This window comes from Cupressus sempervirens, chromosome 1 (assembly GCF_028749045.1).
Source record: "Cupressus sempervirens isolate cs-2001-9-10 chromosome 1, ASM2874904v1, whole genome shotgun sequence".
NCBI lineage: Eukaryota > Viridiplantae > Streptophyta > Pinopsida > Cupressales > Cupressaceae > Cupressus > Cupressus sempervirens.
Window position 1 is genome coordinate 245458524 of NC_143118.1, and position 19243 is coordinate 245477766.

Below are 19243 nucleotides of genomic sequence, written 5' to 3' on the forward strand. Positions count from 1 at the left end.
ATGCTCCTGCATCAAATATTGTTGGAAGAGGATAGAAAACAATGATGACTCCAAAAAAACAGAAAAATCTACTAAGACAAGTTCAAGTATGATCAATGAATTACTATCTATTTGTAGTATCTTACAATATCATGAGGAATGATTAATAAATTATGGTGCTTCTAATCTCATGTTTCCACATAGGGTTCAATTCTCTACTTATCAAGTTATTGATGGTGGTATTCTCCTTATATTTAACAATGTTTCTTATAAGACTATTGAGATTGGGAGGGTTAAGATTAAAATGTTTGATGGTTCCAACATTAATAGAGGCAAGAGATGTACTAAAACTCAAAAAGAATCTATGTTTTGGGGAACTTTGGATTCTACAGGTTATAAATTCATTGGTCAAGGTGGAGTACTAAACATGTCTAGGAGAGTTATGAAGGTTATATAGATAGGAAATGTTTAAGAGGTAAAAGAGACTAAATAAATAAATGAAGAAAATTATTCTACTCATTTATGGCATCAGTGTGACTGGTTTATATGAACAAGAAAGGGTTGAAGGTACTAATAAAATATAAGTTACTTCTAGATTTAAAATGTTTATAAAAAATATTTGCAAGTGAGAAGTGTACACCATTCAAGAAACGGTGTTCTAGACCATATTAATTTAGATGTTTGGGGGTATTCTCCTACAATTTCTTTTGGAGAATCATCATATTATGTAACATTTATAAATTATTGATGTAGAAAGGTATGGATCTATATTCTTAAAAATGGAGCTGATGTGTTCAATGTAATTTAATAGTTTAGAGTTTTGGTTCAAAAAAGTACTAACTTATGTAATCAAGTATTTCAAAATAGATAATAGGGGAGAGCATATAGTACTTGAGCACCTTAACTTTGTGCTTATCAAAATCCTAAGTGGAAAATTCAAATCACTCCCAATTTTTTTACAACAGCTTATTTGGTGGGTCGTCTACTTATAACTAAGGTTTCAAGTTCACATAATCAATTATGATGCCACATCAACATATTTTTTAACAAGTTGTCCAAAATAGACCAAATAAAATTTAGACCAGTGGTCATGCAAAAGGGGTACTCATACTTGCACACCTAATGTGGCATCACATCATTGGTTGCTTTTTACCATGAAAGGTAAATTTCATTCAATTTTAAGTAGTCATCACTTTACTAACAACTTTAAAGTCACAACTATTTGTGAAATGTTGTAAAAAAAAATTGGACATTAAGTCAGTAAATATGGATATTAGATTAATAAGTGTAGATATCAAATCAGCAACTTCTATCACAACCATTGGAACGTGTTCAAGTACTAGGTCCTCTTCCCTAAAAGCAAGTTCGCGTCTTTGAAATTAAAAAACATTTGCAAGGAATTTACAATTGGAATAAATAAATCTATAGTTCACTATCTTCAACAAATTAGTATTGTTGAACATGTGAACACAACTCTTCTAGAAAAAGAAAGGAACATGATTAGTAATGCCAATTTAGAACTAGTGTTGTGGGCAGAAGCAATCAATATAAGATCATGGTATCTAATCAATTGCTATAGATTGTAAAATTAATGAAAAGTTATAAACAAGTCAGCCTTGTGATTGTTCAAAATTAAAAGCTTCATTTGTGATGCATGTATTCTTATTTTTAAAGTTTGATTGAAATTTTCCAAGTAACTTTATTAAAAGCAAATCTTTAGGTAAGAGGACCTATTTGTTGTATGACAAAACTAAAAGGGGGCTATTTGTTGGATGTTGAAGCTTAAAGAATCTACTGAAGCAAAGCATTTGATTGTCTCACATGCATTTAATGAGGCTATTTAGTTAAAGTGTCTATTGGGTGAATTTAGAAAAGTGCAAAACATAGACCCAAAAATGCCCAAAATTCAACTTATCTCAACAGAACCAAACCTATTGAATATTTTGTCTGCTAAATTATTTATGGAAGTGAAGCAACTATCGAGTAAGCTCGCACAAGTAAAAATTATGCAGACATGCTTTAAAACTAACGGAGACAATTTCTAGGACCAAAATAAATGCCAAATAGACACCATCTTAAAGATAACAAAAACAAAAACAACATGATAGTTACTTACGTAGCAAAAACGTTGAGTGACAAAATCTTCAATATATATAGCATAACCACATAAAATCATTTGATTATTAATTCAATTTGATCTCCAATCTGTTACCCAATCTTACAAAACACAACACAAATTCTTTTTCTCTACAGCATATTGACAATGGTGTTGACTTGGTGGTCAGCACCTCCTTCGGGGTTCGCAACATGGCTTAACTGCCTCTCATGGATCTGGGTAAGTCTGGTGTTTGTGACATTCGTTGATAGCTCAAGATTTTGGTGCAATGGCAAACATACCAACAATTGGTATCAAAGCCTTGGGTCACGAGTTCAAATCTTGGGAGTTCTCCTTCATTCTGTTGGTGTAGAACCCTCAGTAGGTGTTGAGGGGGAGATTGTTGACTTGGTGGTTAGCACCTCCTTCGAGGTTCGCAACTTGGCTTAACTGTCTCTCGTGGATCTAGGTAAGTCTAGTGTTTGTGACGTTCGTTGATAGCTCGAGCTTTTGGCGCAATGACAAACATACCAACAAATGACTCATAAGAAATGAAAACTACATTTCATTAATCCTGACAAAGAAAACAATTATTAACCCAACAATGGGAAGACAACATTAATTCCTTTTTTATTGATTGGTCTTTGTAACTTCCTAATTGATATCAATGATTTTCAACTAACCCATTCTCCTAACTATGCATATTCTTACCAAAAGAAGTCTATCTCAAACAAAATAGAGCAGGAATGACAAACGAAATAGAGGAAGAGTGATCCTCCAGCATGAAAAACTAATACCAGTGAGGAGGATGTGGTTTCCTTTGGCTAGCCAAAAAGTGAATGGACATTAACAAGTATCAAATGGTTGTCAATTGGGCTTGTGGGTTGAAGATATCATTCAAAACACGATTAATCTCACCTAGATAGCTAAGGTATGCAAGATATAGACTGTTGGAAGTCAGACTCTAACAAGATACTTGTTACACATTAAAATTAAACTAGAAATTATATTACTTTATAAAAAATTAAGAGGATGGGTGATCAAGAAATTCTCATATTTCACTTTTGTGAACAACCAATAAATGTTGCATTTATTATCATGAGAGAGGTTCTTGTGAACCACTACTCAAAATGAGTCAATGAGTTTGATTCAATAACTACACAGTAGTGTTAAGATTATCACACCATATTTTCATGTGGCTACTTAACTCTATTTTCTAATTTAAGCAGTTGGATTGTTCCCATCGAAAATTTGAATGGTGAAGAAAGAATAATATTGATTTTTTTCCTATTTTTATGGAGCATCTATTATTTAGAGAATGAAATCAGCTATAAAAGAAAAGGGGGATTTAAAATTAGCAATGGTTGCATATTGTAAAAACTTCATGCCCTTACATAAATTTATGTCCTTTGTTTTTTATTTCTAATTTTTTTTCTTCTTTTTTATCACAATTTTCTCTCCAAATTATACATTAAAAAATTAATATTAAAATGATTGATTATAAAACAAGCCACAATATTAATAGTTGCTTCTCACAAATACTCCTACAAAATACTACGCAATAGCTACTAGGCATAAACATAGGGCCAAGCTATTAGAGTTTGAATATGTCATCCAATTGAAAAAATAATTATTGCCAATAGTGGCATGTTGTGATGGTTAAGTTGTTGAGTTGTTATCCTTGCCATCAAGGTTCAAATCTAATGGGGATGAGGTCCCCCGTTTGTGGCCTCTCTGGTTCATAGCTCTAGGTCAAAGCGTTTACCCCTCTTTAAAAAAAAAAATTCTTAGAACTTTTAACAATATCAAAATTACTTGCAACTTTGTCAATGGAAAAAAATAACTTTCAACACTTTTAACAATATCAAAATTACTTGCGACTTTGTGGGGCATTACCTTTCAACCCAGCCCTGTATTGCAAAAGGAAGCACACCTAGCCCCCTGCCCAAGTTTGCTACCTTTGACAATTTTAGGAAAAAATGAAAGTGGGAAAAATTAACCTCTGTCTCATTAAGATACACTTAACAAGAAGTTGAATCTTAATGGAAAAATTGGCAACAAATTGAGTATCTTAATATATTAGAATTAGAAACAAATATATTGGGTGGTGTTCTTCTTGCCGATGAAAATTACTAAGATTGTGGAAGAAGATATCATTGAGGATAAAGTTTCCATGGGTGGGGACCTCAACAGACTGGAGCCCACGAAGATGGAGGATTTTTTCAAAAGGCAAGCAATGTGGATAATGTTGAAGGAAGGAGGGTTTCTCCCTCACATGTAGGCCATGGCTGGCTACGACGATAATTGTTCTTAACAATTCATCAATAGCTGGAAGGACAAGCAGGTTACTATCAATGGCATCACCTTTCAGGTGAATGAGTAGACCATAGCTATGGCGACAGGCCTGGACATTACTAGCAAGAAATGGCAAAAGATTGCAAAGGTGGTGAATGAAGCTAGCCTATCTAGTTTCTTCAGAGGCAATGAGGCCTCGGATCGGTATCGTGGTGGTTAGGAGGGATAAGCTTCTGGAGCGCTGGGATGATGTGTACCAGGTCATTATGAAGTATCTCACTCTTGAAGGCAGACACGATGTGTATTATTTTTATCATTTCCCTTTGCTTAACCACTTTCGTAATAGGGAGTTAGTCTGCATTCCCTTTTTTCTAATGCACGCCCTTGAAGAAAGAGACTGTGATGGATGTTAGGGAGAAAGAAAAAAAAAAAAAAGAGCTAATTTCACTATTCTATACCAAAGGTTCATGTTTCATCTTTTTCAGTTCCACTTAGTCCTTTGCCCTCCCTATGTGATTGTCATTGATAATCTCCTCTCTAGGGCCCCCCTTCGTCTGGAGTTTGTGGGTGGTAGCTATGCCCCTACGCACCAACCCTCGCCAAGCTAAACTCCAGTTAAAGGTAGGAAAAACAAAACCCTGGCCTTGAAGCCGGCTACCAATAAAAAAATTAAAATTGATAAAAAGGTGGAGGTGGAAATTAGGGATTCGGATGATGAAATATGTGGGAATAGAAGGTTGGGAAGAATAGCTAAGACCCGAGATAGATACAAACAAAAGGCTAGTCGCTCTCAGGAGGAGGAAGATATCAATTCAGAGGAATGATAAGATCTCAGGGGATGACCAGGAGAGGGGGAAGGAAAAGATTGATGAAGAGGTGGAGAAGTGGGATGACACTGTTGATGGCACTTAGGATTTTGAGGCGGAGAACCCTACCAAGGACCACTCCCAAGACCCCACAGTGGCTCTGCCTTCTATTGTTAACCAGTATATCCCCAAACCTAATAATGCCTCCCCAGACACTTTCTCCTCCCCTGTAAGGAAAAGAGGGTCTAGAAATTTTAATGGCCTCCACTAACAATTTGGATGTGCAAGACAAAAGAAATTCTCCGACAAATTGCAACAGGGCTCTAAACCTAGGTAATATGGAGGATGGTGTTGTTACTCGTAAAGACTTCCAAGAGCTGAAGGACAAGTGCACTGCACTGGAAGAGGGCTTCACCCTATTCTCAAAGTTCGCCTTAACCCATGGAGCTACGACCTCTCCAACTTCTTGCTCATTAGTCAGAGGACCTTGGGAAGGACTCAGAGCTGCTCTACAACGTCCTCGCCAAAGACTGGGTCAAAGTTGTCCTTGCTAGTAAAGGAAAGAAAAAAGATGTCAATTAGTGGCCTCCCCGTGCTTGATCTTTTTTGATGCTCTATTAGTTTTTACTTTCCATCCTCTAGTGATGGTTTTGTTTTCTCTGTTGAACTTGATTTTTAGTTGTAGATGTTACGATGCGATGACCACCTACAAGTCTTTTGTTAACTTGTTAAACTTTGTTGGTATTAAGAGTAGCTCATGACCTTTGTTAACCTGTTAAACTTTGTTGGTATTAAGAGTAAGAACTCTAGTACTTTTAATTAGAGTTTTAATTAGAGTTATGTTGTTCCTTATGTTTTTTATGTAAATCATTAAGAGGTCTGTGTGTGGCTTTCTACTGGTTGTTTCATCACTATTGTAAAAAGCCAACCCCCTAGTTTCGACTGCTTTTATATCAAAAACAAATTAGACAACTATGAAGAAAAATAATAATACTTTATTTGACAATTTTAACCTAATTGTTTCATTATTATATTTTTTACAGCTAGTTTATATTATTTGGTGAGTTAAAAGTTCCCCTCACCCACAATCATGGACTTTTCTCTTTTAATTGCCATTGATAGTCTTTTTCCAGTGTATTGGTAATGCTACATACTATTCACCTAAATATAAATACAATTCCCGGCAAAAGATCTGCAATTTCTTTAAACCTGAGTTATTAATGCCCGTGAAATATGGCATTTCAAACAGACCCCACAGAGTATTTCCAAGGTCCTCTGTACGGCATGAGACCTTTAAGGTCAACCACCCAAACATATCTGAAATAACTTGCCGATCTGAATTCATTCTAGTTCAGATTCATTGGGACGAGAAATTTCTTTACATATTATGATACCTAACTGACAATGTTAAATAGATTGACATTGCGGACTGAATTTGTTTATAGATTATGATACCAATCTGAAAATGTTAAATAGATTGACATTGCTGCCCGAATTTGAAGAAACAAATCGCGAGACAAATGTTGAATTTTGGCCAAAGGGCAATAGCTGATACCGAGTTTACAAAATAAAAAAGAATGCTCGCAGGCATAAATGATATAAAACAGAAAAGCAATCTATTAAAACTCCATCAATATATATAGTACAAAGAAAGCACACCGCCAAACTATTTAACCCATTAATAAACAGCTGGGCGCTTTATTCATAATTGACACTTGAATTACAATCTGAGACTTTTTCTGCACGCTCTGTGGTCTTCACCTTAGATGGCGGAAAGCTTGACCTTCACTTCAATGCTTGTATTGTGTACAAAACTATAAACTTATGCTTGGCAAAGGAACATAGAGGAGAAAGAATATTCCATAAGAACAAATAATTTTTAGACCATTATTTGGTCCTCAAATCTCCACTAACTACAAACAGCTTCGACTGCAACATGTTTCAAAGTCCCTGGACATGGATCTCCACCGAACATTTTATGAGAAATATTCATGGAGCACTTTTGCTGTCCCAAGCATTTCTGCCAAAACAAGTTCTTTGTCAGCTTCAGTTAGACTAACTCACAAAGAACTAACTAAAAAGCATACTTAGACTAACTCACAAAGAACTAACTAAAAAGCATACTCTGGACTGAAAAACTTAGTAACAAAAATATAAGTTCTAATATCAACATAATAAAATGACCGACTGTATACACAAGAAATACCCTTGGTAAAGCTTGTAAAAATAATGGTGTTTACAGACACTGGTTTGTACTCCTTTACATAATGACAACTGCTAGTTGTAATATAAATAATGTGTTTTATCCAGAGAGGTTAACAGCGATGCATTCTGATCAATGGTCCAACAGTCAGTGTCTCCTAACACAGTATTGTACGTGGCAACCTTTGAACACAAAGGGTTCGCATAAACCTAATCAAATGACGTCAAGTTCACCGAGTGCTAGAGCACAGATGTCACAATGTAACAATTGGGGTTTTGTAATAATCCCTTTAGAAGCACATGAATCCACTTCAACTAAGAGAGCTTCTCAATATTTTGAGAGAATCTTGCATCATTAGAGCTTATAGTTATAACTAGTTCTCAATATTATGAGAACTTCTAGAGGTTCCCTTGCGCCCATTCACTCCGTGTTTCATAGTGACCAAGTCTTTCATCAAGAGGCTATTAGTATTTATAATTGTAATTGGTTCTTTTAGTTCTCTATCAGTTTGGGGTTTAACACTTGCATCTGTACGTTTTGTTGTGATTACACTTATTTAGTGATTGAAGTCTAATTGCTCTATGTAGCCTAGGACTCTTTCTCCCAAGTACTTCTCTAATGAAAGTGAATTTATTTTGTAAGTTTGATGAACTCTGATAATTTGTTGACATGGTAATTTTTCTTTCTTTCATTTACAGGAAATTACGAAATACACAGCAGTTCAATTGCGCTTCTCTCCAGTCCGTAAACTGCCTCTTTAACCTTCATTTTCTGTACTAGGCACACATTTGAACCAGCAAGCACAAAAGCTATTCCTTGTCTTTGTCTTAGTGTATAATCAAATAAATAAACAAATTCCAGTAAACCTTGCCAGATATGAAATACAAACCTTCTCTATAGCTGCAAATGAATTGGGAGAATGGCAAGCCCCTTGCTGGAAACTACCACATTCTCCCTGGGGAGTTCCAAAACTAGCAAACTTAATGGCAGATATTTGTTGTCCTACATCGCATTGGAGATGAAGTTTTGGTATGTGCAATTTCTGCACTCTGTCAGTGCTCTCTTGGCGCCAATAATTAATAGGTTGGGCATGTGATTCAGCCATATGAGCACAGACACTGCTTACAGATCTTGTGACAAGTGAAACCCCTGAAGTGTCACCTCCTATTTCTTCGAAAAGCACCAAAAGGTTTCCAGTTGGTTGCAGCCAGGATCGAGGAATATGATACCTGAAAAAACAAAAAATATTGTCTATCAACTACATATTCCTCTTAGTGGCTCTTTTTTTGTTTTTAAAGCTCTTAAATTCAAATTTTACCACAAAAGAATCAACAAAAGTTACAGTATCATCCATAAACTGGCATCAAGCAGAAAGTTGAAGACAAAAAATAAAAGAAATGATAAATCTCACCAGCGTTGAGATAGCTGGCCACAATTTTCAGCACATTTCTTTGGACGAAAAGTTCCTTGATAGTTGCATCCATCTGAGCAGACACCATTGACATGATAAGAAGGCCAGTACCGTCCAATATTCTGACCATTTACCCATGCTTGGCCTTTACCCATTGTGCTCAAATCCAATCCTACTGGATCTTCACCAGCTGGTGCATCAAATGTTGCCTGAACAGTAATAATTTAAATTTTAATGAAAAATGTTAAACAAAGTACACAAATTGTAACAGTGCAAACCTTTTCATGGTTCCCGTGGTTGCTGACACAATCGTGGATTTCACATTTAACATCAGGAGCATACCTTGTACCATGTTAGTGGCTGTCTCTGAGGGACAACTACTCCTTTCATCCATTCAACAGAGGAATGCCCATCTATTGTATGGAGATCCATTGATTCGCCTTTCAAACCAACCTGTGTGCACAAAAAGTTAGATATGCATATGCATCTACATTTGAACTCCAAAAAATCATCCTTTATGTCAAAAACTAATGCTCATATTCTTGAATATTAAGGAAGAAACTTAAGTTGTTCTAGAATCTGAAGAGAAAAAAATTAATAAACACCCAGGTCCACTGGTCACAGGTAAAATGTGTAGAGTCATCATGTTATTATAATTTGCAAAGACATGTAGAAAAAATATGGTGCTGTTGGGATGTCTGGAAAGAAAAATAATCAATTTCAGTTCAAACTGTGATATATTAAGCAAAGTACAAATATCACCAGCTTAGCAGGAAGACACAAAATGACATATTTGATCCAAAATTGATGACTTCAACCATTTTTTATTACTTATCCATTTGTGCTCTCGAAAACATGTATCATATCTAAATAATTTAATCAATAATTAAAATTTTAAATGTATATAAACTATTCTTTTCTACCCCAAATTATAGTAGCCTATTTAAGAAACAAAATAACAAATTTGCATTAACATGGTTCATACCTGGTAAGACCACTTTTGTATCGACAAGTCTCGTGTTCCCTCCTTAAAGCCACTAAGGGTAATTGGACCAAGAATCCCTGTATTCCAAGATTCAAAATGGGGTCCAATATTCTGTAACCATAAACAGATAAATCAAGAATTAGTATCTAATGTGGAAAAGCATTGTACCATTATAGTGACAACCAGTAATATTATATCTGATTTCATTTCACATAAAGAACTAGTGACTAAATTCTTATACATGGAATTAGACATAAAACAAGATACTGGCATCGCTACACCTACTATTTTCACTTCTGCATCTGCCAAATAAGACAAAAAGATAGAAGCAACAGCACATATGTGGTTTGAAACAAACCTGTAAACCAACTGTCATACTCAAAAGTGCAATTATGTTTGTTCCAACCCTAAGCTTCACACCAGATGAATATCTCACTTTAGGGTTTTCCTTGCTTCCGAATTGAGAGCCTGTCCAAAGCATAAATCCAACATGAAAAGTTATTCCAATTCTCAATTTATATGTCTCAACATCAAAAAAACTAAAACAAAAACACAGACCAAACTAGCAATTACAGTCCACTCTGATTGTCTGACTCAAAAGCACTAAATTAGAAAGCACACTCTGAATTCAGGGATGGTGAATGATCTTATACCTGCAAATTCTCCATTGATGAAAACATGCAATGCATCACGTACTGAATCTATAGAAAGAACTGAAAGACCACCATTCTTTATAAAAGGCTCGTCCTCACCAACTTCAACACTGTACCACACATGATATAACAAACGTATTAATATGTGACACTGCCAATTTGTGCCCAGCAAAAGAAAACTCTTTGGTTTGAATTGATTCAAAATTCTTGTTTAACAAACTAGATTCGTGTTCAACAAACTAACAATGTGACTATTCATCAAGCAGTCTTCCTATCGACAATTCAACATTATACATTTAGAATCTAGAAGAAGCATTAAATTTTAAATCTACTTGGAAGAAAAAGGAAAATAATTGTTTATGATTTCCTTAAATATTCCTCTATTATCAAGAGTAATATGTTAATATTTAATGGAGTCAAAAATTTAAAATGTTAAAACAGAAGAACATTCAGAGCTCAGATACAATCAATACATGGGGATATTGTAAAACAAGTCAAATGTGAAGCGTAAATGAGAAGCAAGGAACCGTAAGAATAAGATCTCCAAAAATGGAAAAGATAAGAATGCAAGGCACCGAATTAAGTTATTCTGCAAAAAGCATAAGCATGCAAGAGATCAACTAAAGTTATCTTGTGATCTATTGATTAGAACAGAATAAATTTTATAACCTTTCTAAGATACAAATCTCAACAATGTGACAATCGAAACCAACAGAAAACAATCATTCTAATTAGTAAGAATGTTTGATAAAATATTCACCTCAGTAACCATTTAGAAAACTACAGCATTAAAACAAAAATGTGGAAAAGGTATATCTCACCTCGTAGTGTACCACAAGTAGTCGGTATTATCTCTTGTAGTGTTTATCTGCTCCAGCAAACCTACTGCAGTGAGAGAGTTATCCGCATTGGAGGCAACATATTCCTGGGATGATTCCCAAGCAAATCCCTTAACGGGTGTCATTTTCATTTGAGTTGTTTGGACAGCAACCTGTCATAGAGCATGTGAATTAATTAGTGCCATAAATTCTGTAACTTGTGTGCAACTGAAGTAATTCAAATACATTCTATCCATGTACAGAAGAAATATAATGCATTCTAGAAGAGAGCATATTTTAATAAATAAATTTTCACTGTGAAGATGAAAAAATACAGAAAATCCTTCCACATTGCTGCTTTCAGATAAGCATTGAGATTAAACAGTAACAAAAGTTTCATAGGTAAGTGTGAACATTTCTTTTAAACAAGATACTTTCACCCCTACACTTATTATTGAGAGAGGTTCCAGTTTAACAAAGAAGCATGACATGAATCAATAAACAAAAAAAGTACAGAGAAATCCTCCACATTGCTCCTTTCAGATAAGTATCAAGATTAAACAGCAATAAGAGTAGCAAGGATCATTCCAAAGTATTCATACTTACAATGAAACTCTCATCTTGTTATGACTTGATCAAGTAAGAACATGTAGATCGCAGTTCAAAAATAAAGCGCGTAGATAGTCTTAATTTGTAAGCAGTCTGGCATTTTAAAGAAAATAACTATCACCTTGGCAGTATTGAACACTGAGTTTCTGCAGTCAGGGAGAATGCTAACAGACCAAGCAGGGATGTGATAGTGCCGATTGTTAAAAAAGACTGTTGCATCAGAGTTCGCATCAAAATTTGCAAGGAAAGCAGCACAACTTCCAGGCCCTGCAGAAAACACATAAGACTGAAAAGACAGTGTTGTCAGCTCATTGCGTTTATAATAGCATTATCAACTTCTTAACATTTTTTTTCCCTTTTTCAAATGAGACATTAAAGTTTAATCTAAAAATAGTCTATCAAGTAGCAAACCAGTCAACATGCTCAACTTACTTGCTGATAAGTGCCAAGAGAGTTAACTTGAGGATCACCACTAACTAAAGCAGCCTCACAGAGTTTTATAGCCTTGTGTAATTCCTTAAGATGTCCCCACTTTGGTTGCCTGAGAAGCCCTGCAAAGAAAGGAAAAGAACAATAGTTCATGTTCTATTTCCTGAAGACTTTATAGTATTTTTGAGATGGAATAAAATACCAAGCTCAAAACAATTTACATGTTTAAAAATAGTAAAATACTGAAGATCCAACTGATTTATGACCCTAAGGTAGCAAGGAACTTAGAACGGGATATAAACCTCATCTTTTATAAAGATAAACAAATGTATTGCTCTTTAAGAATTTTATGTAATTCAGAAAAAAATTATCTTTTCCAGTTTGACACTGTTAACAAAGAAGAATATCAGCACAAGTCTTATCTCATGCCCAACAAAACATACCATATTCATCAATAGGTGCATCATAGTCATAACTAGTTGTAATGAAAGGCCCTCCTGCAGTACGGCCAAAATTTGTTCCACCATGATACTGCAAAGAAGAGAAACTGAATTAATATAAAAATTGAGGCCATATAAGAATGCCATGTGCTAGGACAACCCATTTGCTTCAAGGTAAGCTCTACCATATAATAGTTCACGAATGATCCTCCCTTCTGAATAAAGCGAGCAACCGCAAAGGCCAGATCTTCAACTGGTCTATGAGAAGTAGTACCCCCAAATTCTGTAAACCTACAAAAACAGTAGAATATTACTCTAATGTTAATGGCATTCAGTGTACCCACTGGTTAAAACTCAAAAAGAAAACACTTTACTATCATTTCTTAAAAAGCTAGAATCTGCAAGCCATCAAGAAGACCGATTGCTAATTACTGCAAATAGCACTATATAAGCAATTTTCAAAATTCAACAGCATTGAGAAGAGGAAAATAATCTGTACCAGCCACTCCATGCCTCAGTCCACATTGATGGTTTGTAGGGTTTGTTAGGTACAAAGTTGTCACAGTAGAAACCGTTGCAAGTGTTAATCTGTCAACAATATTCAACAAAAGGGTTGAAGCATGGAATACTCGGATTATCAACAAGAATTATTACAGGAACATAAAATAACATGCAGACACCTTAGAAACCCGAAAGCTTACATTACATTATTTACCACTTCTTCAATTGTTTGGATAAGTGCACATTACATTAAAATATAAAACCTTAAACGCTAGGAAACCGAACTGATGAAATGGATTTAGTGTAATTGCAAGGACACAAGATAATTACAAACTGACCATCACAACTGATAGAGGCATTAGAGTCCCCAAGCCTCAAAACAGAAATGGGTCGTATGAAATTGAACTCACCACCGGATCTGGCGCATCGTCCTGTTTGCACATAACCCATGGTACACCCGTACCCAATCCCACAGCCATTTGTGCAGCCCAGTTCATGTATGATGCCCCAGCAGGCCCAAACACCGCTTCATCAGGTTTGTATTCATTTTCTACCTGTGAAGAGGATGAATTAGCAGGTCTGGGCATTCATTGATTCCATACAGATGTACACTTAAAACTCTTCTTGTTTCATTATCTTTTGTAAGATCAGTAGCCTTAAGATAAAAAAAATTGCCTTAACACAGATTCATGGTAACGTTGTAAGAAACACACACACCTGGGACATAATAATAGGTCCACCTTGGGACTCAAAGAGCCCTTCACTCTTCATTAAGTCCACAACCTTCGATGTAAAACTTTGCATTGCCATCTGCAGTACTCATCACTTATTCAATATGATAAACTGGATCAAATATTATGCATTAAAACCCTGTAAAGATACAAGGCATTTATGAGTCTTAAAAGTGTCATCATTTCATAGAGAACCACCTTGAAAGGCTCGTTATCCGTCCTGAAGCTGATGCCAGGGACAAACTTTAACCAAACTGGAAAGCCCCTGCAAATTGATCAATAGCATTAATATCCACATTTAATAAAGCATGCAGTGTTTGAAAGAAGAGAACCTCGCATGTAATATAGATCAGTTACAGAAAATTATACCCAAAATTCCATTCGGCACAGACATAAGGACCAATTCGAAGGCTGACATATAATCCTTCCTGTTGGACTGTCTTCACAAACTTTACCAGATCAAATCTCCCCTCAAAATAGTACTGCAAAAGCAATAAAGCAATAGAGAGTCAAAAATAACTTCAGTAGCTTTGGAACCTGCAACATACTGTGAATCTAAATGCAGCCCTATACAACCGAATAATTTTAAGAAAAACCCATGACAGTCATTGGAGAGAATCTAGATTTAACTTAACAGGACTACGAGAAATGATTTACATGCTATGGACATTGAAATTCGATGCAAATAGGAGATCTTCGTAAACACTACGATGAGAAATAGCGCATGCATTCAGTCCAGTGGAAAAGATGCCAGTAAATGGAAAGCCCTTTGACAATTCTTATATTATATAGCAGGCGGAATGACTAGCTTCCGATATATGTGCCGAGAGTGCTCACTTGTGGATCCAATAAATAGATATAAACATTGACAGAATAAAATGCAAATGCTCCTCGTTTATTACTGTATTCTCTTCAACATATAATGATAATTTCGACCGGTTAACAGAATAAACGAACTGTGCACGGTAGCTTTTTCAGATAATCATTGAGATAAACAACAAACAGAAAAACGGGAGCATTTTGTACATCCGTGAAAGCCAGATTTCTGGCAGCAAACAGAACGCAAACTACAATGTGAGCACACGGCGGAACAGATCTAAGTAGCTAGAGAAAACCACCTAACTGAAAAGACAAGCAAGACACGGTGAACACAATGCTCTGCACAAACACACAACTACCAGAGTTAAACAAAGCATACGTTTCCAGGAGATGGCTCGTGCCCATTCCAAAAAACATAAGTCTGAATCACGTCCAGTCCTCCATCCTTGGCCTTTCTAATGAGATCTGGCCACATCTGCAGCACCCAGTAAGTTAATCCCATTAGCCAGAAAGATTAAAACCATAATTAACCACTTGAAATAAAATTAAGCACAAACCCACCATAACATTAGTCCAAATAAGCTCACAGGAACACACAGAACTTTGAAAAAGTGCATAGAAATGAATAAGAAAGCGCCCACATTCTGCCATGGAAGTCATATGAAGTAAGAAAAACCACACAAATAGACTTCCAAGTAAACAAATATACCTCAGGGGTGCTTCTGGGATAATGAATGTCACCAGAAATGAGAATTCTCCGTTGCCCATTAATCACCAGTGCCTTATGGTCATAAACTACACTGCATTCGATCCCACTCAAAATTAAAACCAGAGCCACAACCCAAAAACTGCGCCCCATTTGCTTCAACTCCATTAAACACACCACCACATCACCAAGCCCAGCTCTGCAATCTGTGTAGCTGATCCAGAGCACAAATGGGGGGCAGGAGTTTTTCCTGCCACAGAAAACTCCCGAACAATCCAATGCAACTCCAATAGACCTCCTAGCGGACTGACACTCTGACGGAGAACCTGTCCCGCCAAATGGAACGAAATTTGAACGCTAGCTAGGCAGTGTTAATTAATGCAATCGAAAAGAGCCTTGGGTTCCAATCTCGCTAATCGAGGCAGCAGGCAGACCTCTGGCAATCTGAGCAGCTCCTGGCCTTAAAATACTGAGCTGAGAGCAATAGGCAACGTATCAGTGCTCTTCAAAGGAGTTTTGTACCCAATATACCTCTGTGGACGCCACTGAGCTTTGAGGTTTCTTATTTGTAGGGGCTAGTCGAAGGCTCGTTTGTGTTCATACTGCATTGTTTTGCTTTTTTCCCCTTCCGTTTTGTCGTTTCTAATTGCTTAACTGAGCTCGCAACTGGTAAATTGCTTCGTAGAATTATATTCCGTAAGGGCCCGTACGCGTGGGATCTACAACGGAACACCTTCCTGCCAGTTGTTAGTAATGAGTTGCATGTTCCCGTGCGCTCTGTGTGACGTCGGGATGAAAATTAGAAGTTAAAAAACTAAAAACTATATTTGCCTTTTTCGGATTCTTGTGGAATGTGTCGGTCGAGCACACACCATTGTTGGGGAGTTTTCAGATTGTTTCAAAGTTTTGTTCTGAGCAAAAAGGACATCTTATGCAAGGTGTAGAAAATGGAGTCTAGTTATTAGGAAGGATGATATATTACATTATGAAAAAGGGAGGTGTAGGTTCTAATATCATTATATCTAGGTGGATTTTATAAAGTTGAAAGTTTGTTATATCAGATTTTTACAATTAATGTTAATTTATTATTTTTTTCTAATGTAATTTATTTTATTATTAATGTTTAGGACCACATTCTATGATTTGTTATTAAAATGAAGGAGAGTCAAAGAAACGAAATTGATGCTAGTCAATCTTTGATCCTTAGAGAAGTTTCAATATAATGAATGCACGAAGGAATTTTAACGAGTGCAATTTCTTTAAGGTGACCTTTCTATGGTCTATCAACATTAAGAGAGTAATTGTTTTGTACACCTAAAAAGTCATTGCAAATGAAAATCCCTCTATTCAACAAAATATTTAATCGAATAAGCTTCAAGTCTGTAGTAATTATAAGATTCAATTGAATGTGTTCAATCTAAGATAGATGTTTCTTTTGACAACAAACTTATTTGCACAATTGTAATTTTTTCTTAGGATCACTCGTCAAGGCAAACTAACATAACTTATCAATCTAAGATAGATGTTGCTTTTGACAACAAACTTATTTGCACAATTGTAATTTTTTGTTAGGATCACTAGCCGAAGTAGACTAACATAACTTATTAATTCTTACTAGATTAAAATAAAATTCTAAGATTCAATTTAATGTCATATTCACAATAATTAGATTGAAAGAAGTTTCTTCATAATTGATCACAAGAAAGTGAGAAAAAAAACTAATTTTAAAATATATAAATTTATATAATTTAATCAAATAATTATAAATAAATAAAAATATAAATTAACTTTATTCAATATTTAAAACATCATATATAAACTTTAAACTACAATTCTCAAACTATATTCACTTCAAATTTGTTTCAATGTAAGTTCTATAGATACACATTGATGACTAGGGTGGCATTAAAAAGGGTTTGAACGAACCATGTTTTTAGCTTCATTATAATTTTAGATGAAATGGGCAGTTGAGGAACGGCAGGTTTTACTTTTAGCATTCATATTTGTTAGAGAGTAGGTATCTGTTGTTTCTCGGGCTCCGAATCCATCTTACTTTTTGGTATTTTTATTATTATTATTATTAAATACATTAACTTTTTCTTTTCTCATTTACATATGTTTCTAAAAAATATAGTGCCCTAACTTAAGAGTGGGGTGGAACTTCTAAAGCAATTATTTAGTAGTATTCTTTCATATTAATAAATAAAATATTATTATCTTAATATTATTTACTAAAATCTGAAAATTTTAATGTAAGATTTAACTTAAGAGTAAAGTGTCATTTCTAAAGCAACAATTTCCTAGTATAATACTATATATATGTCAATTCATCATTTCATATTAACAAACAAAAGATTTTTATCTTAACATTATCTATTAAGTTACCAAAGTGATATTTGATTTCTATATTGTTATAGAAAGCTTGTTTAGAGTTGTTGTTAGGTTCACATCTAACAGGGAAAATTATTAAACAACTCTATGAGTAAAAAAGTAATTGTTTTAAATTTAAGTCTATTTTATTTAACAAAGTATTAGAATGAATTAAAAAATTTAATTCCAAAAATATTATGTAGTAAGTTTATGTGTTTTTTGCATTTTATAAATTATCTTAGAAAGCTTTAGGCAAGTACTTGGAATTCAAACAAAATTGTGGTATAAAGACAACATACCAACTAAAGATTTTGTTTGTCTAAATTTTAGATATTTCTCTTTTTTATATAAATTTGAAGAAATTAAAAAGGATCATTCTTCTTGTAATGTAAGTCTTAAATAGAATGGTGGTTTTTACTAAAAAGTATGAAATTGATAGATCTAATTAATGTTTTTAATCAAAATTGTAAAATGGTATTTGAGATAGCAAAACTCAAATAGAGTTGAATTATATACATCAAATTGTATATATATGAAATTTGGAAAATACTCTGAACCCATTAATGTGTGGGGTCAAAAAGTTGACAAGACTCTCTTCTCACCTCCATGGACCATCACTCTCGTTGTTTAATGAATATTTATTTTGATCATTCTTATATTGTTTATGTGACTCAAACACTCCCTTTTTGTGATGGTTAAGGATTAGTTGCAATAAAGTTGAGATTAATTTAAAGCAATAATATTCACAAATCGCTATTATTTACTTCTTTTTTTAGAAATATATTTGATTCTATTTTTCCTATTTATTCTTTTGTTGAGCATGACAAAGTTTAATTTCAAATGTAATTTAATTAAGTATCTTTTAAAAAGTTATTAACGTATAATAAGGAATGTGTTGCAAATGAGTCCTACCAAAAGATATAAGAATGTTTTGTCATTTATCGAAGCAAACTTGTCTTATAAATATAAATTTGAGCATAGTAATTCAAGGTTGATTCAATTTTACATTTGTAGTCTATTAAATGGTTTAATAGAAGGATGAGTAAAAAGTGTAAGGATTCATATACAGGCAAGCTACAATAAAATTATAAAATGTTTGCAAGTTCGTATTGTCAACAACATACAAAATAAAGATGTCCTGAAATGATTTTGGTTGTCATTTGGAGAAATACATGTTGAAGTTGATGAAGGATCAACCCCACAGCTCCCAAGAAACACCTACATGCAAACACCTATTATAGAAGAGAGAAGCAAAAAGCTATGGAGGCAGAAATTGCCAAATCCATAGATGAGACATTCTTGACGAGCAAAAAAGAGATTGCTATAATCAAAATTGAATGAATAAAATTACAAAGAGATCAATCCTTATAAAAGGAGATCAAAACCCAAAAGA

The 19243-nt window shown here is 34.6% G+C and overlaps 1 protein-coding gene across 1 annotated transcript; it reads right to left on the bottom strand.

Annotated features, from left to right (window-relative positions):
• Positions 1 to 6769: 6769 nt before the first annotated feature.
• Positions 6770 to 16019, bottom strand: LOC149577077 (beta-galactosidase 1-like). Its single transcript, XM_089821975.1, has 19 exons — positions 15484 to 16019; positions 15154 to 15249; positions 14325 to 14437; positions 14154 to 14220; positions 13942 to 14034; positions 13635 to 13778; positions 13223 to 13311; positions 12909 to 13014; positions 12727 to 12814; positions 12287 to 12405; positions 11976 to 12140; positions 11249 to 11418; positions 10428 to 10537; positions 10133 to 10242; positions 9775 to 9885; positions 9132 to 9242; positions 8790 to 8998; positions 8268 to 8607; positions 6770 to 7195 (listed from the first exon to the last, which is right to left on the bottom strand). Exons 1-19 carry the CDS (start codon positions 15646 to 15648, stop codon positions 7085 to 7087), a joined length of 2517 nt encoding a protein of 838 aa, XP_089678101.1. The 5' UTR covers positions 15649 to 16019; the 3' UTR covers positions 6770 to 7084.
• Between the last annotated feature and the right edge of the window lie 3224 nt (positions 16020 to 19243).

Bases quoted from the DNA above. Each gene is read 5' to 3' on its own strand.
- LOC149577077 (XM_089821975.1), bottom strand. From the start codon at position 15,648: ATGGAGTTGAAGCAAATGGGGCGCAGTTTTTGGGTTGTGGCTCTGGTT. The intron at 8,999-9,131 runs GTATGCTCCTGA...ATTACTGTTCAG, and splicing joins AGCCACTAACATGGTACAAG to GCAACATTTGATGCACCAGC. The intron at 8,608-8,789 runs GTGAGATTTATC...TTGTTTTTTCAG, and splicing joins GGCCAGCTATCTCAACGCTG to GTATCATATTCCTCGATCCT.